The sequence below is a fragment of the Pollachius pollachius genome (genome assembly GCF_949987615.1).
Source record: "Pollachius pollachius genome assembly, chromosome: 7".
Classification (NCBI taxonomy): Eukaryota; Metazoa; Chordata; class Actinopteri; order Gadiformes; family Gadidae; genus Pollachius; species Pollachius pollachius.
In genome coordinates, this window is record NC_136940.1 from 23,649,812 (window position 1) to 23,673,182 (window position 23,371).

Here is a 23,371-nt window from a genome sequence, read left to right on the forward strand (position 1 = left end):
TCAGGCATATGGGACATATTCAATATTTGGCTACTCTTATCCCAACAACAACAATCACACAACTACTACAGAATATAAAACAGTTTGTGGTTGTGGGATGAATTAAAGTTGAGCAGTTTTTAAAAAAAGTTCATTTTGGCCTATTTGAATAGTCGTCCTTTCCGTGCATAGTTGTTTGGAATTGTGCAAATCATGCAACAAAGCGAGTTTTTAAGTTGAATACGGGGAAGCTCCAAGTTTCTATAGAACTTGAACGCATCGTTTACGTTCCCGAGCTTGGACGTCCGAAACTTCTCAGTTCCGATTTTCTTTGAACGCAGCATGACGCCGCATGTGAGTTAGTGGCTCATTATCTGGCAGTCGGAGTGGCAGCGGACACAAGAGAGGGGATCCCCGGGATTTTTTCATCGAATTACGGGTATTGATAGCTAAATTATAACCCAAACAACCGGAAAACTAGGGCCAACGCCGTCAACCCCCTCTAAAACCACGTAAGTAATCATACCCAATTAACATAAAAAATAATAGTTTGCCTAATTTAAATTCAATTAAGGCGAAGTTTTTTTTTCTTGTCGACGTTAGCTCGGTCAGCTAACATGAGATAGCTTAGCACCGCTGTGCCTTTTGCTAACCGCTAACGTTCAAGGTTTTGATTCGTGTATCGCTCTATGTGCTCGTTTAACGCACACACACTGTTTCACACGCACACGCACGCACGCACACACACCCACACACACCCATCGAGCACACAATGCACAGAACGAACCGTCTCAAAAGTCAAAAACCCAATAATTGTGATCACGGTCACTTTTGTAACAATCCTAACGCGACTTGCCTCGTTAATAATCATCTTTATTATTTATAAATACATAAACTGAACGAAACGAGAGTGTAACTTTTTTTTTTTTGTTGGTGCACATTTAAGTTTGTTTTCGTGCGGTGCGGAGCGGCTGGCTAGCCGAGCAGCAGCACAGCACCTAGGGAGTTAGCCTCCGCCGTATACAAGCTAACCTAGCCGCTAGCTCGTTAATACTACACTCCCCTGAATAGATCTCATTGTTATGCATCGCTATTGGGTCGTTTTTTTTTTTAAAAAGAACAATAAAAAACATCCATATTTCTCAGTGATTTTAAATATGTCACCCCACACCATCACATTTGTAATGCAATGTGTGAGCAGTCTGCATTAATCGCCCCTTGGCTAGCGTTAAATAGCTTTTAGCTCTTAAGACTCGACATTTGGGGGGTCGCTGAAAGCCAAGAATACGATAGCTTCCTTTTCATACAAGTAGGAAGGTGTGATTCAAGGGTCAATGTATATCGCCGTATTCCTAATGAGGTGGTAGTAGTATTCAGATCGAGTTTCCTGCTTTGCATGTGTAGTGCAGATTATCGTATTGTTGTAATGCCCTACACGGGCGAAGCTTTATATGTCATAACTTTGTCAGTCTCCACCACGACAGCCTTTTATGGCGGTGTAACAGTTAACGTAATGGTGAACGTCGTGGCCCGCATCGGTGCGTATCGGTGACAGATGGACTGGCAACCGCCCAACGTTAGGCATCATTGCACTGAATGTCACCGAATGGTCAAATTATAAATGATATGATGGTGGTGTTGGTTTTCATCGTTTATATAATAATGCACAAGTAACGTCCACGGACAACTAGCCGGATCCACTTTTAGCGTCGTTTGTTTACTACTTCCTGGTCCATCCCCGTTCCTGTCTTTCATTTATGTAAATTATCTGTTTTGAAGGGAAAGTATGAACAATTCTTGCGATTGCGAAGATTGTGCTGTAGAGTTTGTTCGACTATTACTGGTTTGACTACTGCTTGTACTCCTTTTCCCTGGGCTATTTCTGCTCAATAGCAGTGCTCTTCACAAAGGGATAGAAACCTTTGTTGTACAATTCATGTTCAATTATTCTCACAATTTTTGAAGGGACATCTAAAGTTCATATATTTTTGTTTTTCAATTCCCGGCTTTTATGTTTGCAGAGACTCCTTTGTCATTAACATTCCTTCCTCTGTCAGGCTGAAAGCTCTCAAGTTGGAGTACATTTATAGGTACAGACATTGTTGTTGCTTATGTTGTGCATCTTGCAGACAATCTGAAATGGCTTTTAGAGTGCAATTGGTACAGGTTGTATCATGTTTCAATGCTTGCCTAGTTTTTAAGATAAGATTGTTATATCTGATGATTAACCTGTCAATATTGTATTTACTCTCTCTGTCTCTATGACGCCTAAAACTTAATGTTGTAGTTATGGGGGGGATTTGAGAGGTATATGAAGAGAAGGTGTAATTTGAATTGGTCAATCGTGCAGCTTTGTAGATGGTGGTCGTACGATCCGGTTCGAACACATTAGATGTGTTTTTGAAGTATGAAAAAGATGGACATTTCTCAGCAGTAACTGTGGAAAACTTGCATTTGCATCTTTTGGAAAAGGCTGAAATGGCAATATCTAGCTCTGAACAATGTTGTGACAGCATCAGGCACGCATCGGCAAACACTCCTTCAGCCTGTTGGCAGATCATAGCATTCAATGTCCCAAATGAGTAGTCCTAATCTACACAGAGCCTCACTTCCCCTTAATGTATGTAAACTTTTCTTGAACCTCAGACCATTGTCTGTTTCATTTACTAATGAGGACAATTCAAACTGTGAAGCCTGCATTACTGGTGCTGTTTTCAGGATGTAAATAGTATTTGTCTTTCAATGTTTGTTAGGCTGCAATACATTTGCGTTTGCTGCATTGAGTTCCTAGAAGAATCCTTTAATATTTGACTGCCTCAACCATCGTCTTGTTTACCCTGTCGTAGGCTACTTCATTGGGACTCTTCTATGTGCTCCCAATTCAGTAGGAGCTGCAGCCCACTGTTTCGAATGCAAAACATCTATTTGCATTTTGTGTAGGTTTTTTTATTGATAGTCCTTGTGAGAATGGAGTTGACCTTTTTTAGAAGGGTCTTACTGCCAATGTACAATCCGTTCACAATAATACTGTGTATCACACTGTTATATCATTTCTAACATGAGCTCCAACATTTATCTAAACAAACTTAAAAATGTGTATTTTTAAAGGGCAGCGCCCACTTTAATAGTATCGTATCTATGTTTTTACGTTTCCAACCAAAGTAGATGTTTTAGCAGTTACTCTCGTGGGCTGATTAATTGTAAGGCACAGAAGGGGGAAATCTGCTGACCAAGCAACTGCATGGCTGTGTGACTGGTTGTAATGAGTTTTTGACATCAATAGAAGTCTATAGACTTCAAGATAAGCAATATATCTGCTCTTCACAGCAGGAGAAAAACCTTGTTTTGGAAGTTTAATTGGGAATGCTGGCAATAAGAAAAATAAAATTATGCTGACGATGCCGTCCTCTTTAATCTGTAGCTATACATTGCATAGATAGGCCAATAAGGTTTTGTTCTTCAAATGTAACCAAGTGGGCAATCAGTGTTGTATAGCTATTTGGTACTTGTTGCCAATCTGGTTGCAGAGTAGTTTGTCTTTGAACCATGTTACTGCTTGTCTGTGTTGAAAATAATCTTAATGTTTTGTAGTTTAGATTATCTAGCAGCTAGTCAAATCTAAATACTAATTACACTTTGTTGATTACTATATTTGAGAGGTAGCTGTTATTAAAGTTGGGTGCAATGTAACCCCATCCTCCATTGTGTGTTAGCTGGCTTAGGCTGACATGGCAACTACTTGTGGCAAGCAGTAACAACTTTATTAGAACATCATGGGATATATCCAAGAGGGATTGCAATGGTTTCAGCTAGGGCTGTAGTCAACCAAATAAATTCTTGGTTGATGGAATTAAATGACCAATCGATGGGTCAATGGAAAAAGAATAGATATATTTGAACGTTATCTCTAGATTAACCTAATCCACAATAATGCACTACTCAACCAGGTAGCTTAAATATTGTGCAAGTGCTGTTTTGCAGAAGTCATGGGTTTCAGATCCACTGATGGTCGGACTCACTTATGGCAGGGCTTTAATGTACAGCGGGTCACACCAGACGAGCCACAGAGCGTCGTGTAGTAGAAAGACAACATGTTGTAAGATTCAATGCTAGGTTTTGTTTTGACTTTAATATAATGGGTCCCAGTGGATGGCGGATGGCGATGCGTGCTAAGGTGTCAAGCCGGATACTTTCATACTTGAAGCCCATCGGGTGTTAACCAAATGCTGCCACACCCAACAACTTATTTGAAATGCTGTGAAATCAATAGTTGCAGAGTGTATCTTCCGTAAGTAATTAGTCATCCTTTTAGTTGGGCGAGTTCAAAGTTATGGAAACCGGTTTGTATATTATAGCGGAAACTACAGACCTTTGAAATTATTTTTTTATTTGATATTCTAACAATATAGACTATTGCTCAAAAATAAAAAAAAATCTGTCTGCATGTGTCTCTCTGATCCCAAAAATAAGGTATTGAGAAGCGTTTTTTTCTTAAGAAGGGAACCCCAGTGATTGTCTGACCAATGAGAATTTGGTCGAACAAGTGCATATCGTGCATGTTGACCAACCGCCCAGAACTCGACAGCCCTAGTTTCAGCACATCTGTTTAACTCATGCCCTTAATGTATGCCTAATGGTAATGCAAATTATTGGTTCTAATCAAACCAGTGGGGTTCATCATGCCATGACCTTGTTAAAATGTCCGTGCCTAATCCATCTTGAACTTCATGAAAGTAAAACTCAAAAAGGAGTATTCGCTTTGTGCTGTACCAAAGGTTTATATTGTACCGCAAATCAATCAAAAACCATACATAATGCGCGATCGTAATCATTGTAGCAAAGACCAAGCCGTGCCTCTGCAGAGCTCCCCAGATTATTCAGGCGTCTGAAGCCACTCCACAATGAGTTCTTCTGCAGAACGGTTCTTTGTTGGCTGGTGTGTTACTGTGCTCCTTTGTGCCCTCCATTTCTCGCTCCTCACTGGTCATTTCCTGCTACCATACATTTCCAAGAATTGAAATCTGATATGAGCCTGCGCGTGTCGTCCTGGCCCACAAGTCGATGTGTGGTTCAGCGCTTTGAAAACAATTTCTGTGACGCGTTTGGAAGCAATGTGGCCCCAAATTAGCGATAATCCCAGGCCATTGTAGCTACAAATGTTTAACTTTCCTTTTTATTATGCCAAGTTAACATTCGTATTTAAGCCTTTCAAATGACTTGAAGTGAGATAAGAGAAGACGACTAGGGATCGCTTGCTTAACGCGACTACACCACTTCTAGGACCTTTATAGCTGGCTATTGCTATTGCATTGATGCAAAGTAGTTTGGATAATCTCACGCTTATCCAGTTCACACATGAATACAGTCTAGCGTCTCCAGAATACAATTGTATGGTGATTGTACTCTGCAAGATATGCTATTGGTTTCACAAATTCATTGCTGTGCTGATGTATTATCTGCCTTGTCAAGGCTGTTATAGAAGCAAAATGAAAACCTAGTCAGGTATTTATTATTGGTAAATGGACCTCTGGACACAAGTGTCCAGAGGCAGGGAAGGCAGGGAAATCTGTTGGCCTCTGATGCTTAAAAAAAAAAAAAAAAAAAAAAAAGTGTGCGTGTGTATGCATTCCAGTGTGTTCATGTGCACGAGGCACACTCACTTCCTGCGCATGTTGCTTTCACACTGACACCGCTCCACGCAGTCATCCAGGTCGTCTGGCAGAGTCAGGGTTAAAAGCTTCCATTTTGTTAGGTAACACCCTAATGGTCTGATCTGTCATTGGCGTTAAAATGGCAGGGGCTTAACCCTTGGCATTCAGGACACCACCAGTAGGGGCACACTCCCTTCGCCGGCCTAGACGACGGCAGTAGAACGCAAAAGCAAGTGGTGGGGGAGGAGGAGCAAGACGGAGAGAAAGAGGAAGGAACAGAATATTATGATGGCTAATGAGAAGGTAGGAGGAGTAGAGGGAAGGAGGAAAGGAGTCTAACGAAGAGAAGACAAGGAAGAGTGTTTTCCAGCCGGTACTGTGTAATGACCCCCCCCCCCCCCCCCAGCCAACCATGGCATCTCAGCTGATTCCCCTCCCCCACCCTTGCCTTGGTAAACATGGATAATGATATTTAGTTCTCTTGCCTTTCCATCAATGTATTGCAGCCCTCGCTCAATATACTTTTGTGTCACAGCATTTGAATTGCTAAACACGCAGGGAATTGACCCTTATTTCAAGGAGAGCATTATAACAAAACCTTTTTAAGAATGACATGGCTTGATATTGAAGACATTTTTATTCTTGATGCTCACAACGTTTTTATTTTATTGGGCTATAATGTCTTGTTCTTTATTGGTCAGTGTAATTGTTGTTTCCTCGTCCGACGAGGCCAAAGGATGGTGTTGAAAAGCCAGAGTATGCTTTCAAATGGCTGTTAATGTGTTGGCTGGCTGAATCCAGTCCCAGTGGGGAGATCATTACAATGCAGCAGATGAGAGGCTAGCACGCTACCTGAAGAGAGGAGGCATTGCCACTGATCTGCTTCTGCTCCCTGAACCACCCGTCACTACACAGAATACGATTTGAGTCAAATTCAGGTCGAGGGAATCCCAGCTGCTTTCAGGCAAGTCAATGTTGTCATACATGGGGCCGCTTTCCATTTCAGTGAATGGAAAGCAATGTTTTTATTTAAGCAGTGTAATTATGTGAACCTGTGCTGCCACAGAATATAACATTTACATTTTACATTTACATTTAGGGTATTTAGCAGACGCTTTTATCCAAAGCGACTTACAATAAGTGCATTTGTTACAATAAGTACATTTGTCATAAGAAGTGAAACAATATATTGCTGTCGATACAGTGAAGACGTACAATACAATACAAGTGTTTTGATTTACATGTTTTCTTTTAGGCTGTGTCAGGGCAGAAAGAAATGAGTCTGTTCTGAACGTGATCATAGAAATAGGACAGGGCCTTATTCTAAAGGTACATTAGGAGTAGATTGTTGCACACATTTGACTAGACAAAGAATACTCTGTTTTTATAGCGAATATGGTGTCTGCCCTCAGGCCTTAATACTCTAAAGGAATATAAGGAGGTTTTGTTTCCACATATTCGACTTTTGACGGAACAATCGCAGATCAGTAATGCCACCCTGCTTCTGGTGCTATCTGCTATTTTATCCGTGCCACATTAGAAGCTGTTTATGTAAAACTCTAGACCAATGTGCTCTGTGGCCGTTTCTCTTTAGTGCATACGGAGTGCAAGCCCTTGGACAACCAGTGGACAGTCTTTGTGACTGACTCTGAGCTGATCTATTGAGTTTTAAGTGTTCATTGAAACGTGTACTTCAACTGTTTCATCATTTCGGGTTATCTGATTATCCCTGAAGTGTGGGCGCAATTGGTCCTAATGAATCCCGAAGCATGTGTCAAAGATGTTTCGGTTTCATACTTGTCATGTTTTAATTTGTTTAATTCATTTTCTCCATGGCACTTTTTCTGTCAACTCGACACTTGTCAACTCCCCCGGCTCTTTGGGAAATGGAGCTGCCTGCCCACTAGGAATGCTTCTGCGTTGAACTGTGTAACCTAGCATGAATAAGGGAAGCACAACGTGACCGCTGCAAGGCTTATCCTAAAGAAGAGTTGAGTATCAAGGCTGTATGAGCACGTTGTATCCTCTTGATGTAAACCAGTGTATCTCTTTCTTAATTCATCGTTCAAAGTAAGACCCATCTACAACAGCGTCTTGTAGGCTCCTCTAGCACGCTTTGCAATGCTGGAGCTGCTGTCTTGCCTGGCTAGACCTATTCTCATTAGGTCTCTCACAGGCTTGATGGACAGACCTGAAGTAGATTGCCACTTGCACTGATTGATTCAGTAACCGTTCTTGGGTGACTGACTGCCTGCCCATGTTGTGGGAGTTGTTGGTTATTGTCCATCTGAAACGTCTTTCTGTGAAGCGTATTGCTTTTTTCATAGAATAAACCCCCCAGGACTATGTCGTATGAGACTAGGCCATCTTTTGCATATTTGAGCTGGGTCATTTCGGCTTGTCCTCTCTGTCTAACTTTTGCAACCAAGATATTATTTTCTCTTTCATGTCTCATGATCCAATGTAAATGTAATAGCAGCAAAAAGGACAAAATTAAGGTTTATTTTGTTTATTTTTGATTAAAAAAATTAAAAGTAGGTGCCATTATCAGAGCCATCTCTCATAATGGTAAGCATGGTGGGTTGATGCTCATATCAATCATCACGGTACATGTCGTGGGTCATTTGTGTGAAGACCTTGCCGCTGATCACAAAATGAGCTCAGAGTGGCGGTACTTCAGAGGGCTGTGGCTGAAGATGATGTAATGATTTAGGCCAGTCACAAGTCCCATTCATCCTGGAGCATGTGCACAGGAGAAACACACATTCACGCACGCACACAGCCATTTTATTTGATGTCTCCCTTTCTGTTGCTTGGCAGTGGGGCATACACCAGTTTGCCATCCATCTCTTCTGGGATCTCAACAGTCTCTCGCCCAGGGACTGCAAAATACATGCTGGCATACAGAGTGACGGCTACAATAAGCCAAGAGCCCATTAAGAAGACTATTATTGATGGCATCAACAGATAAATTAATGGTGAAAGCAGCAAGTCAAGTGACATGAAGGGCAAGACTTCCCCGACACTTCAATTCACTGTCAGTCAATATGTTTCTCGGCGGCTCCCCCACAGTCACACCCAGTAAACTAATTTCTAGGAGCGCTGTGGGTAGTTGACTGCAGCACCACTGTGGAAGCTGTCACCCAGTGCAGATAGATGGCCTTTTGTGTCTGGGGATGGGACGACGAGGTACGTCTGTCCTTGTTGTGTACAGCGTCTGGCTGTCTCTGAGGCCCCACACTCGCTAGGCGCTCCGGCGATCAGCAAGCTTGCATGGGTGCACGCCTGGGAAGATTATGGGTGTTTTAGCGCTGGCGGTTATGAATATATAGGGTTGTAAATATGTTTTGACTTTCATATTGAAAGGATGTTTCTTGTAATACAATTGATGTTTTGGCCTCTCTGTCTCCATCTCCATTCCCACTGCCAATGTGTCTCTCCAGGGGTTAAACCAGCTCCATCCTTTTCTCCACCACAGACCAGTTTAAACCGGTTTCGGGGGAAGTGCTGTGTGTAGACCATGGATTCTTTGGTATATCACTTGGAACTGTGATGATGTCACTGCAGTCCAAAAAGCTCTGGAGTCAGCACAGCTGTGGGCTTTTCAGTTATATATGAAATATGCTTTTGCATGCTCCCATTCCATAATCAGGTTGTGTACACATATAATGCAATGCATTTACTTCATATATTGTCTTATACCGTTTTTCAGGGAGTTTAGGTGGCCCAACTAGTCTATACATCCGTTTCTGACAGTGGACTGTTGTTGATGTATGGTTGTGTGATATGACGATTGTTACTATCATTTTATTTTTTGTCATTCTGACCCTGCTTAACGTTCACTACACGTGCGGGACAAATACAGAAACAACATGGAGGAGCAGAACTGGGGTCATTTTGGGGTTGGGGTCAGGGGTTGATTTTGATGATCGTCTTTAGGGGGGTATGGGCTGCTCAGTGTTATGTTATGGCACATGTTGATGTGATGGGCTCCGTATGATCAGTGGTTTATTCTGATATTGTCCGAACAAGGGTTAATCAACATGCTTTGACTGTTTTTGTGGTGGTCGCAGGCCTGTAATAAGCCTCTTTGATTGGATGGCCAATCAGTCTGTCTACTTGTCAACCTGCACGCACTTCATGTTTATGGCTGGAGACTTACTCATGGCTAGGCAGACCCATTGCTAAAGCAAGCGAGCTAGCTTTGTGTTTTCGGGGAGTATTTTTGGAGAGAAGGCCGGAAGGGTTTCTTTTTCAGTTGGATATATTCAAAATGTATTTTAGTCTGGCTGGCTTCTCCAAGTTGCCTTCTCAAGCTTTAATGTCAATACTGGGATTTAAGGCAGAATGTGGCAGTGCCATTAATATTAAGATAATAATCATTGAGTGTTTGGAATAGTGAATCACCTCCTTCAGACTTTTTTTTGTATTGCTATGTAGTCACACAATTCCCAGCAGTTGTTGGTCATATTTATTTAGAAGTTCAGACTTTCAAATGTTTTCTTTTTCAATAATAAATCATATTGTTATCTGGATAACCTGCCAATGGCTTTGTGGTGGGGCTTTGCATGAATTCTCAAGTTGGCTGGAAAGTAAAATTTACAACATCCATCTGTGGTAGCATGCCGACCTTGGCGCTGTAATGTGGAGGTGACCTGAGCGTTGTTGCTGCGAGACATTCTAGCTTGGTTGTATATAGTACCTGACATTGCACTGCAAACTTGGCCTCTTGTTTTGACCACACAGCAAAAGTAGCGTGTTATTTTGGTTGATTCGTTTCTAAGCAGCCCCATCACAGCAGTGAGACGCTAAAACTGACCACTAGATAGCAATCAACTTGAGGAGGTCTAGCACCATAAAATGCACATGCATGTTGCCTTTTCTGTCTTACATCTTGCCAAATCATCCAAACCCCCCCAAAAAATCAAAGCTAGGCAGATTTAGGGTAGTACACAGAGCTTGTTTCGGTATCTAGTCCAGAGTCAGGGTTGTCGCCGCTGTCTCGCCGATACTGCCTAAAATGCGGTAATAGTGGAAAATCCGATACTGGTATCTGTATCAGAACAACTCTAACTGAATGTAGTCCAGGTTCCCTAACCCTTAAACATGGTGTTCTCACAGGGAGGGAGCAGCCGGGGTGGTGAGCTGTCTGAATGTAGTCCCGGTTCCCTAACCCCTAAATGTTGTGTCCTCCCAGGGAGGGAGCAGCCGGGGTTGGTGGGCTGTCTGAATGTAGTCCACTCCCGGTACTCTAACCCTTAAACGTCGTCCTGCCAGGGAGGGAGCAGCCATGTCGGAGGAGGCCGCGCGTCTGACGCGTAGCCAGAAGCGGGCGCGGGAGCGTGACCCGCCGGGCCAAGCCGGCTCCCCGGAGGAGGAGGGGGAGGGCAAGCGGGTGAAGCTGGAGACGGGGGACCCGGCCTCCGCCGCCGCCGGCCTCTCGGACATAGAGGACCCCGAGGAGGACGCTGCCTCGGAGGGGACGCCTGACCCGATCCCCAAGGTGCCCGCCAGCCTTCTGAAGACGGGGGAGATGAAGGCCACCATCAAGGTGGAGGTCCAGACCGGAGACGAGCCGGTGGACATGAGCACAGCGAAAAGGTAAATCTGAGTTTCTTGGCAGTGCAACGTTTGACTAATTTATGTTTGGTATGCTGTAAAGCTTTTGTTTTAAGGCTGGAAATGTGTCCTGCTTGTCTTTGGCACATTTACTCTGTTGTTTTATGAAAGCCATCAAACGTGCGTAAAGTTGTGAGAAACTGAAAAATGAACCTGTCAAAACGTCTGATTTACGTGGAACTTGAGGGCTGGTTGGTTTGTACTTTTGCTTGCTTTAGCAAGAAATGACTGAGAATGAATTAATTATCCCTGAATCAGTAGAACACAAAGGATGGCAATGTATTGCATTGTGATTGTTAACAATTTGGAGGGTAGCAGTCAAAAGGTTTTGACGTTAAATGTCCCGTTGAATTATGATCGCAAACAATGAAGGCTTTTTTTGGAGGTCTGATTGATACAAATGTGGTTGCTTGTATCAGCCCGTGAACACTCTGTCTGGCCCTAAACTATGGTTTGCGTTCTGGGTTGGTTAGAGTTTGGGATGGTGGTGAAGGCAGAAGGTTCTGGGTGCCAGTCCTAGAAATGGACCGCTGAGCGGTTCTTTCCCAGTGCGGTGAGCATGTACGCAAACTAAGTGAAGGTGGTTTTCACCTCGTCAGCTATGAGTCACTCAGGAAGTCAGTTTCTACTTCCTGGTGGACACCTCGTCGTGAAGAACTTTAAGGTTCCTCAGATCTGGTGTCCATTTTATCCCTAAGCACCACCTGAACTCTGCTCTTCACACAAAATGAAGGCTATGTGTCACAAACTGGTTCTAACCGGCTGTTGCTATGGTTTCCACATGGGAAGGAGCAGTTGGAGAAAGGAGGGGCCTGCATTGATGGTGGGTGTGTCACATGACCAGACAGAAATGCCTGATGTCATGTGATGTTTTAGTAGGGTGATTAATACACTTAGAGGATTGCAGTAAAGGGCACCAAAGGAGATGACTGAAATGAGTGTCAGTTGGTTTGATATTTGATTTATCACAAGTTCACCTAGTTTAAACCTCCGCATGCATTTTAAATATTTACCCAAAGTCTTTCATGAACCTTTTGAATGAGGCTGAAACTACCAGATTAGTCTGTCTTAAAGGTGAAAGTGTATTTAAGAAAATATCTTGGATGTATTGCTTGTCTTCCAATGACCTGTGGTGATCTGAAACCACACTTGGGGAAAGAAAGGCATTTGGAAAATGTAGGCATTTGTACCTAAAAAAAAAAGACACTCCATTTTGTATTGCTACAATTTGTAGTTTGTTTCGTAACAAACAAAGAACAAATTGAAGCTTATAGGACTGAAATGATGCAAGGATCATTTAATCAACAGCGTGAAGACGCCATGTGATAGCAATCAGTCTAATGGTTATTGAGGTTCTTTTTAACTTTCTGAGGCAACTCTGTCTATTGGTCTGTCAAAGGCTATCGCAGAAAGAGTCCTTGTTGTGTTTTGTTCTAAATGTTGCAAACACCTTGGCGTGTTTTGAAACATGTCTCGTAAGGTGAGGAGCGAAGTGTCTGGAATGTGCAAAGGCCGAATGTCAAAGATGAAACGTGCATGAATAATTTGGTGTCTTGAGTGAACGAGGCGAGGTGGCGGTAAAGCAATGAGTGAGGGCGTGCACAATGGGTTGGCTCCTAGCCATCCGTTCCCCTCCCCCACACTGTCGCGCGCTCCAGGATCTTCAGCGGACCTCCGCTCCGCTAAGCTCCCCGACTGTGGTGTCAGCGGCTGGGGGAGAGTGGGGAGCCGAGGCCCAGGATGAGGCTCTGACTAGGCCTCGCCTGAGAACGAGGGGAGGTGTGAGGCCCCTGTCAGCCCGACCTGGAACCCTCTCGCTCACAAAGACGTGGACAATCTCAGCAGGATCAACATAAATGATGCTGATGGCTGCAGTCCGTTTATTCCACTGGGCTTTGAAAATGTACGAACGTAATCTGCTTCAAATTGCTACCACACGTTTCGCAGCCGTTACGTTGACCACCAATGTCGGCCTGTGTTCTGGCCACAACCTGATCTTGTTCCAATGACCATTCATTTCTCCAGTCCACCATCCTTAAGCCTTTACAAGTATCCTGTTGGTTAAGTTGGAAGAGCTATTCTTCGATCATGGGGCTGTCAGAGTGTGTTAACACTTGACGCAAATAACCAAAGGGAAATCTTCACACAGCAGTTGTGGGATCAACGCCCTAAAGCAATTTCAGCGATCACAACTGTGGAACCTGATCAACATTTCTTTGTTTGATTTATAAACCCGATGACGTCACTCTCAGCGACCCAAACAACCCCTCAGGGATATGTGGGACCACATTTTTGGCATTACTTGAGTCGATGTGAAACATGTCGACCGGTTTAATTTCCATACAATTGTTTTATATTTAGGATTTCACACTGTGTACGAACACAAAATGTCCTCTGAAGTCTGTTGGTAAAGTGAACGAGCCACTGTATTCTGTCATTACCACAGATGAATGGCGGCTTGGCTGTCCGCTGTTCCTTGGAGGACAAGGATGTCTATAGCCTACCATAAAATGTATTTCATCACAAAAACATCCTATCAAGGAGTTTATGAAACCAAACAAGTCTACTGTCACTGCTGAGGCCGAGAGGCAATGTCTTGTCTGATAGCACACCGAAAGACGCATCAGCAAGATGGTAGATTGTCAGTCTTTCAAATCGTCAACGTCCGACAACGGTATCAACACATGATGTTGGATGACCGGACTGATGAACGGAACCCATGTGGGTGACTGATGCGGATCCGTGTATCAATAGAGGAAACTACGCTAGGTATCGGCCGAGAAAGCAAAAAGGTGTTTCTAAGATGGAGTGGAGAGTATTCAGTGCCACTTCAAATCATACAATACTGCTAATCCAGGATCCAAAATGTCTCCATGGGCAACATGGAGACGTTCGTTTACCTGTGATTCTCAAGAATATTCCTCGCTCTCCATATTCCCTAGAAGGAAGGAGTCACTGTTCTTGGGCTGGCTGTACAGGATGTCTGTGATGAAGCATGATGTTGTGGAACAATGTCAGGAAATATGAGGACAGTGTAGCAGTGCACGTAATGGGCATTTCTAATTTTTATGTTATGTCCGCTCTGCTCATAACACCATCCCCATCCGGCGTTTGAGTAAACAGTTTGTAGATCCATAGGCGTCGGGTTCACTCTTCAAAGTCATGGCTGTGTGGATGGCACTAGTAAAGACGACCCTTCAAAGTTGTTGATCATGTACCAGGAGGAGAACAGGAACTGAAGTACCTTGTCTTTGCTGTTGGAGTCTCTAGGGGGACGGGGAAGTTGTCTGGCAACCAGGGCTTGGGGATTGCCACTTCGTTCCTTGTGATTTTCCTGGTGAAAATGAAAGTGTTTGTCGTTGTATAGTAATATTATACTATCATAACTGCTCCTGACAAGCTTATGGTTGCCTTAAATAACTTATACTACCATATCTGTGTGCCAAGGTCAAGGTGAGGCAATGGCTGTACACACACATAGGTTGCAGTGTGAAGACGCTAAATTAGACGACTAAACCCTTGGAACACCAGAAAGTCAGATAGCTGGGGAAAAGTTGTTTATATTTTGAACCTGTCTCCCTGCACCATCCGTTCAAAAGAGCGATGAGGAATAAGATATGGTCCGTGCTTTTGTACATAGATTCAGGCGTCACAATCCAATATACTTAACTGAATTGCCAATTTCTCATATTGCAATCCAATTTACCCTGGGTAAAATGAGGCAGAGGAAAACAACTACCGATGGCCCGGATTGGTTGGAATCATGCATCAACTTGATAAAATCCCACTCATTGGATCGGCTATATAGACCCTCCCTAAAGGAGTGCTGGAGTGCCTGCACATATAGTTTGACAGACTGTATAGAGCAAACTCTAACATTGATTGTAATTCAAATTACTGTTATTTTTGTTCATTTTTCAGTTGGTTTTCATGTAGCAATCCTTTGTTGTGTTAATTATTTTGCCTCATGTTCCCTGGTGGGGGAAGGGAAGGAACATGTATTCTTTGTTTCACAAATCGACAATTAAACAGATTAACGTGGCTGATATTTGTACATGCAGTCAATCAGAGATGACCCATGTACTCCATGACTCAATGTCCGCTATCTCGTGTCAAAAGGAGGGAGTGGCACATATTTTTGCCGTGCTAGTCGATATAGATAAGGGGGTACAGCCAGCTTGTCCATTTGCTCCCTTCCCCTTCCGCCATTACAGGGCTATTGATTTCTTGGATCTAACCTCCTTGTGTTCCTAGTTAGCATTGCCCTACTGCAGCGCAGCTGAAACCATAACCCTTTGAGGCCCTCTACTGGCATGAGGTCCAAACTGCGCCGATTCCAAGTTCACCCCAGAATGCAGGGCTGTGTTTCGAGGTGGTCATCTGCTCACCTTTCCTTCGCTTTTCCCCGCAGTGAGGTCAAGAAGGAGCGTCAGCCCCCGTCACCGGACGACGTCATCGTGCTGTCGGACAACGAGCCGGCCAGCCCCTTGATGAACGGCCACTGTTTCACCAAGACGGACACGGATAAACTCATGGTAACTCTTCAGTCTTTTAGGATGCCAATTGGCAACCCTAACCCCAACAGTTATTAGCGATTTAACGATGGATCAGCCACTGAGCATTTTTTCAGCCGATATAGGCCCTAAACACGTGATCGGAAAGTCGATTGTGCACGAGACGCGCCATCGTTGGGTTCAGTCACCGACACGGTTCTGTTATCCTGCTTTAACACCATTCATCTTGAACAAAGGGAGGTTTAGAAATTGCTTTTTGTTGATCTCGGATGCAAGGATGCAATAACCAGTCTGCCTTTCACAGGGCTTCGTTCCCCCAGTGTTTATCGTTTTGTTACATAATGTAGGTTTGCGCTAAAGGTGGTAAACCTAGACTTGTCATTTTTTAGTTTAAACTACTGAAGTATCTCTAACCTGATATGAATCGTGGCTCGCAGCTAATTCGCTCTGCTTTATGTGAAACCAATTTATAGCAAAGGCTTTTCCTTTCTGATGTGTATATATAATCCATATCTTTTTCTATTGAAACGCTGTAATTTAAAAGGTTTCCATAACCATGCTTGACTCTGTCGCAGACATTAATTAGGATTTGAGTGTGTTGAGCGACAGCGATGGAGGCCTACCCAGTCCATCAGCATCGGGTCGGCCTCTGAAGTGTGTGTGTGTCGTCCTCGTTGTGTCCAGAAGAGCAGCCCCGAGGAGAGGGAGCGCATCATCAAGCAGCTCAAGGAGGAGCTGAGACTCCAGGAGGCCAAGCTGGTCCTGCTGAAGAAGCTGCGACAGAGCCAGATCCAGAAGGAGAGCACCGTACAGAAGGTACACACACACACACACACACACGACCAGAGGCTGAGCCACGGAGAAGACATCATGCATAGACAAAGATGCCTGACTGTGATTGGTTAAACTGGTCGACCTTGATGCGATTGAAATGTATAAATCATCAAATCGAAAACCGCGACTGTGTCCTATGTGTACAATTCCAGTCAGTGCATGATTGTTTTAGCATTGGTTGGCAAATAACTGCAGGGAACAATTGCGTTCAGTGTAAAGGGTCCTTTTTATGAAATCGCATGTTAGCACAACAGTGTCATGGTAGGCCTAATGTACGGAGGTCATATGCACATACGGTACGTTAAGTTGATAACGTCATTATCGTGAGCGGCCTATGAACCAGTTCAATCTCAGAACGACACCGCTGTGAGCTGGTCCCACGCTACATGCTCACGGTCTGTGTGCCTGCAGGTGACGGGCCGTAGCTCAGGTACCGTGATCCCTCCGCCGCTGGTGCGGGGCGGGGCGCAGCACGTCCCCTCCAAACCCAACTCCCAGATCGTCATGCCACCGCTGCTGAGGGGAGCACAGGTAGGCGTCCGGACCTCGGGAAACATTCGCAAACCAAACACAAACCGTAATCCACTTGAAGCATCTGGAGCCGATGAACGATTCCATTGTTCAGCCGTTGACGTCCTCGACCGCCCGTTCCGTTCCCCCGCTGACGTTCTCGTCTCTGTTGCCAACTCTCTTCCCCCCCCGTCGGCCCCTCAGCCCATCGCCGTGACCCCGCAGCAGATCGCCAGCCTCCGCCAGCAGCAGCAGCAACACAGCGGCTCGGGCCCCCCGCCCCTGCTCCTGGCCCCCCGGGCGTCGGTGCCCAACGTGCAGGTGCAGGGCCAGAGGATCATCCAGCAGGGGCTCCTCCGGGTGGCCAGCGTGGCCAACAACAACGTCATGGTCAACATTCCCCAGGTAGGACGGCCTCCGGGAGCCGCCGCTCGCACCGTAGTTGGGCAGTGGAGTCATGTTTACACTGATGTGGGTGAGGGCTGTTTCGGTTAGCGCCGCTGACCTGTAGCTAATGTTCATTTTGTGTAGGCCTACTTATATTGCATCTCATAAATTGTATTATATGGTCACTTACTTTATCATATTTACTGCTGCTGCCTTTTTTTTTATGCAAGCTCTGTTGTGACGCCCTCATTTTTAAAATGTTTTAATCTTTTTTTTATTGAACCTCTAAAAAATAATTCAAACAAAATAATGACCAATAAAATGCGAGAAATAAAATAAAACCGACAAATGGGATCCTCAGGACCTTAAGCAACTTATACGTGACTAAAATAATACATAACTTCCCTCGGTGATGAATCAAGAGGCGGTCTGTCAAAGGCTGACCTCATGCCGTCTCTTGTCCCCAGGCCTCTCCAACCCATATGAAGGGCTCCACCGTCAACTCCAACTCCAACCCCAGCGAGTCCCCAGCCGCCCGGCAGGCCGCTGCCAAGCTGGCGCTACGCAAACAGCTGGAGAAGACCCTGCTAGAGATACCTCCTCCCAAACCGCCGGCCCCCGAGTTCAACTTCCTGCCGTCGGCCGCCAACAACGAGTTCATCTACCTGTTGGGTCTGGAAGAGGTGGTGCAGAAACTGCTCGAGATGCACGGCAGGGGTAAGCTGCTCCTTTTCGTAAAGTATCAGTTTCTTTATTTGTAGAGTTGTGTTCCGAAACCGATAAAAGTGTCTCCGATACTGCCTAAAAGGTAGTATCGGGTATCATCTCCGGCCTCAATGCGTTCGAGCTACCAGGTCAGAAAAATATGGATGCATGGACGCTTGAACACAAGAATACAAATGTATTATTATAATTATAGATTATAAATAAAAAAATGTAAATGATCTAGTTCTGAAAATAGCTCTGTAAATTATCTAGTTCCTCTTCTGTCAACAAACTATTTTTTGTCGACACTAAGTGAACTGCCACATTGCTGTTATCGTAAGAGAACCCTTCAATAAGAAAAGTGCTATAAGTACCTACAATGCTAAATGCTCGGTACCGGCCGATACTCAAGTTCAGGAATCTGAATCGTATCGGGAAGGAAGAAATGTTATCGGAACACCTCTATTTATGTGGGTGCTCAGAGTTATCAGCGTTCCTTCCATGACAGAATGTGAAACCCTCGCCTGACCTCACCCTCCTCCTGACCCATAACAGGTAGCTTAGGCCCGGCCACGGCGATGGCCAACTCTCTCCCCAAGGAGCCGCACACCTGCCTCCAGTGCAAGACGGACTTCACCTCCCGCTGGCGTCAGGAGAAGGCCGGGACCGTCCTCTGCGACCAGTGCATGTCGTCCAATCAGAAGAAGGCCCTGAAGGCGGAGCACACCAACCGGCTGAAGGCGGCCTTCGTCAAGGCGCTCCAGCAGGAGCAGGAGATTGAGCAGCGCATCCTGCAGCAGGCCGCCTCGTCCGCTGCCTCCTCCTCGTCCTCCTCCGTCTCCAAGACCACCTCTCCGTCGCTGTCCAAGAGCGAGCAGCAGATCCTGGTGTCCCAGCAGTACAAGCAGGTCAGGACTGCCATGCAACAGCAGCATCAGCACCAGCACCATCAGCAGCAGCAGCAGCAGCATCAGCAGCAGCATCAGCAGCAACAACATCATCAGCAGCAGCACAGGGGGCAGGCCATGGCGCGCCACCACTCCGCCATCAAGGTATGCCAGAGTCTAGTGACAACCCTGCCCAGCACACAAGGTTTAAGGGGAACCTCTTCTAGTTACCCGTTGTAAATGAATGAAAACCCATTACAACAATGTTGTGTGTGTGTGTGTGTGTGTGTGTGTGTGTGTGTGTGTGTGATATCCGGCCCTAAAGTTTCCCTGTAGTTACTACAGCAAGCTGCGTGTTATCTTACAAACCTGTTATTCATTGAGATAAAACGACCAACTGCCTTTAAGCGCAAGTGCAAACAGTCGTCGTTGGTACAATTCCGACTGTTTTACAAGGAGTAGGCCAGACACCTCTTTGCATACTGATACCGTAAGACTTTATTGGACCTTTTGTTTGTGCCGCCCTTCCAGACTGTCGGTCAGATGTCCCGTAGCATCCAGTCTCCGGTGAGCTCGCGGGGCGTGGCCCACTCCTACTCCTCCGCCCAGCTGCAGAACGCGGCGGCGGCGGCGGCGGCCGCCATGGTCAACCGGCCGGTCAAGCATCCCGCGGCGAGGCCGCTGCAGCAGGGCCCCAAGGGCGGAGCCACCGGCAGCGGGGGCAGCAACCAGGTCCACATGGCCGCCTGGAGGAAGCAGAGCGGCGGCAACACAGGTAGACGCCCTGCCGTCCCCGTCGTCCCCCCCCCCCCCCCGTCTCATATACATTACGTTTACCTTTAGGGCATGTGGAAGATTTATATCCAAAGCGACTTACATTAAGTACATTTAGTAGAAGAAAGAGAAACGACAATATATGTCGGTACGGTCAGGATGTTCATAACAAGCACTAATAATTGTTGGGTTAACCCATTCCCCGTATACAGCAAAGATAGCCGGGATAAGATGCTACACAATTATAAGTACTGTCTTTAAGTGCCAGGACGTACAACATACAATGAATGCTCTCTCCATTTAGACACGCCTCTGTGCTTTGCCAACTCCTTCACCGTTGTCTTAGCTCTTCGGTATCGCCCGTCTTAATCTTTGGATGATTTGGCGAGCAGAACACAGCGATGCGCGTTTGTCGGGACTCTTTGAGGACAGACGTTTATTGTGCCACATCCCAGAATGCTGCTGTTCTGGCATGGTATAACCGGGGAGTAAATGTGTGTCCTTGAGAATGGAACGGGTGTTTGCGATAGGTTTACTGACGCACCCTGTCCCCGACAGGTGTCCCCATGACGTACGTGAACCCCAGCCTCACCGCCCACAAGACCAGCTCCGCCGTGGAGCGCCAGCGGGAGTATCTGCTGGACATGATCCCATCCCGCTCTATCTCCCAGACAGCCAACACATGGAAATAATGCTGCACCGTGGCCCTCTACAATAACTATGACCCCGTTGAAATAATTTCACCCTCCTAATTATCAACATAACTACGGACCATGCCGGGGGAGGACCTACGTTTTGACCCATATTTAGGAAGTAAAAAAAAAAAAAAAAGTGAATAGAAAAAAATATATATTTCCCTCGCTCTTTCTGCTGCCGTCTGTCTGTCTCTACGTCCTATGGATTGTGAATATTCAGGAGTGCTGGAGACGGGACGTGTACGGCCTCAGATGCGTCTGTCGTCCTTCCCTCCGTCGTCAGTTGAACCTCCAGTTTGTAACGAGAGGGAGCCGTCGCATCCTCGCTGACCTCCGTTCTAGCTGGGAAATAGCCGCCATCTTGCACCGTCAAAGATTAGCCTTACCCCTGACCCCATTCCTCTCCAGGTGTGGTTGGACACTAGGACCCTGCGGTTGCTGGACTCGACTCTGAAGTTCCATCTTGTTGGGATTTTTACCCATCTCCATTATTTGGACGGCTCCCAGGTGTTTCTGAAATCCTTTTTTCATAGCTCTATGGACTGTGTTAAGTAGCTGTCTACCGACCTCGCAAAACATTATTCACTGCCACTCGTGGTTGAAAAAATGCCCATAATCAATACTTTTATTCCAACATGACTGGCAGGGAACAAAGCTTCTGGAGTAAGATGGCTGCTCTTAAATCCATACTGACTACATAGTTGTGGAAATAAAACCTTGTGAAATACCGGGGGAATCTGGAGTAATGGCCAGAAGTGAGCATCACTCGGCTATAGTCCATTATCTGTGGTTCTATGGCGGGGAGGGTCGCTTGTGGACCATCCAGGAAATAATAACTGCTTTAGCTTTGCAAAAACGAATACTAAAGACTTAAAAAAAAAAAAGACAAAACAAAAAAAAACGTTTATCGACACACAGATTGCCTCTCCACTTTGTGTGCGTGTGTGTGTATAGCAGAGCGTTTGGGCAGTGTGTCGGGATAATTTTGTATGGCTGAATATGAAATGTGTCCTGTAAGTCCTATACTGTGTTTGAGATGTCGTGCTCCCTGACGCGTGGAACTGGCCTCTCGTCGAGGGCTCCTGGTTAAGGTTACTGTTGAGGTGGTTTTACATCTGCTGGGTTCTGTGTTTTAGCCGACTTTTAATGACTTGTTTCTAAGATGAAGACCATTAAAACAGATAAATGTCTCGCTGTCTAATATTTAAACAAAATCAAAGTGCAGACCGAAAGTTTCGAGGACTTCATGGATATTGTAGAAAGGAATTAAGAGAAGAAAAAAAACGTCCAAAGAACTACTGGAGTCCAAATGGAGAATCTTCTCCCAGGGGGTTGGGTGTTTCTGAACCCTCTTTGGATTTAAAAAATATACGTTCCTGCTTAGCCGAGGGGCTGTAAACGATGTCATGGTTCATGACGTGGTTTTGCTTTTAGTTGTAGTTTGTGGCGGATTCTTTTTCCTCTTTAGACAACTTTTCCCGGTTTATTTATAGGGTCCCGTTAGCAGAGGTTTGCGTTTAGGCATCAGTTGAAATGGGTCTCCCATTTTAAAACGCGCGCATCCTCTGTCCTGTACACCCTGTTATTGGTTTATAAGAAGCTGGTCCCATTTCAGAATGTAACCATTTAAAAACAAAACATGCGTTTTCTTTTTTTGTCTGCTTTGAGGTGTCGTCCATGATTTGTCTGATTATAATTGGTTCTTTACAATTGTGATGTAAGCTGCAATGTGTTTTCTAAGGATTCAGTGGCTCAGGATAAGCTAGTTTGGGTGGGGGGGGGGGGGGGGGGAATCCAATGTGCCCATAACAAAAATCGGTGATGTGCTCAGCCTCCGGATACAGTCTAGGAGGCTATAACCTTTTCACTTTGCGGTGGCTGCCTTTGTAAGGTACATACGATTGGACGATTACAAAATGGCTTATGTGTGGGGTCTCGGGTTGTAATGGATACTTAAATTATTAGTTTTAAATTGTTTGTTTTCTCTGTCCATTTTTTTTTTTGCGGGCGGTGTGCACGATGGTCGAGAAATGAAAGCAGCCGTCACATGAGGTCCGCCCCGATCGGTGCATTCTTGTAAAGACTGCTGACGCGCGAGTTAGGCTACCTTCTTTTACAGGTTTAATTTATAGGTAAACCTTGTATACCCTTAACCAATGTGTTCATCCCTTTTACACACATGCAGTGTTTTTGTTAAGTATAACCCCATTCTTTAGAGATGTTTTTTTGTTTCTTTGTGTATAGACCCATGTATCGGTCTCGATTCTTTTGTAAGGATTGAACAATGCCATCATCGAGGATTTACGACCTTGTTAATTCATAGGTTTTCTTTGTTTTTCTTTTCAAGGCCATCGCTCACCAAGTAGCCCGGGTCTCTGTGTTGAAAGCTAAGGTCTCAGTGTTTAGTAGACGACATTGTCATTTGTTCATCTGTAGAACCCCAAACAGGTGTTTAGAAACATCTGGGACGTTTGGGACTCCTCATTTCCACAGTTGGATTGATTTAAATCGGCCGGGGATATTTCAAACTGTCTGCGTAGGGCCGGATGTAGCAAAAGGATTCGAACTGTTGAATGTAACGCGAACGACTGGAGAGTTGGCGTTAAATGTGTGGACCGGCTGCAGGCCCTCCGTGCACCGCTGGGTGTCGCTGCTGAGGCCGGTTACGTCATCATTCAGTCTCCTCCAGGGGTCCCCGCTCCAAGGCGCTTCTTCGGGGAAATGAGGTGTACATGAAAAATATACGTTTGGATTCTTTCTTTTTTTTCTCTCACCGCTCTATCAAGTAATAATAAAAACTAATTTTAACCCCTCTA

General features: G+C 45.1%; 1 protein-coding gene across 2 annotated transcripts; it reads left to right on the top strand.

The window, feature by feature from the left end:
- Positions 1-365: 365 nt before the first annotated feature.
- gatad2ab (GATA zinc finger domain containing 2Ab) lies at positions 366-23,371 on the top strand. Of its 2 annotated transcripts, none has more exons than XM_079739752.1 (10): positions 366-491; positions 10,908-11,231; positions 15,661-15,784; positions 16,448-16,579; positions 17,009-17,128; positions 17,312-17,512; positions 17,962-18,211; positions 18,755-19,251; positions 19,618-19,861; positions 20,419-23,371. In XM_079739752.1, exons 2-10 carry the CDS (start codon positions 10,921-10,923, stop codon positions 20,550-20,552), a joined length of 2,013 nt encoding a protein of 670 aa, XP_079595878.1. In that variant the 5' UTR covers positions 366-491; positions 10,908-10,920; the 3' UTR covers positions 20,553-23,371. The 2 variants fall into 2 exon arrangements, with proteins under 2 accessions (XP_079595878.1, XP_079595879.1); XM_079739753.1 differs by having other exon boundaries at positions 16,451-16,579.

What these genes read in the sequence shown, in the direction of transcription:
- gatad2ab (XM_079739752.1), top strand. Translation starts at nt 10,921, where the DNA reads ATGTCGGAGGAGGCCGCGCGTCTGACGCGTAGCCAGAAGCGGGCGCGG. An exon ending in GCTCGAGATGCACGGCAGGG is followed by an intron (nt 18,212 to 18,754) that starts GTAAGCTGCTCC and finishes GACCCATAACAG; the next exon opens with GTAGCTTAGGCCCGGCCACG. An exon ending in GCAGAGCGGCGGCAACACAG is followed by an intron (nt 19,862 to 20,418) that starts GTAGACGCCCTG and finishes TGTCCCCGACAG; the next exon opens with GTGTCCCCATGACGTACGTG.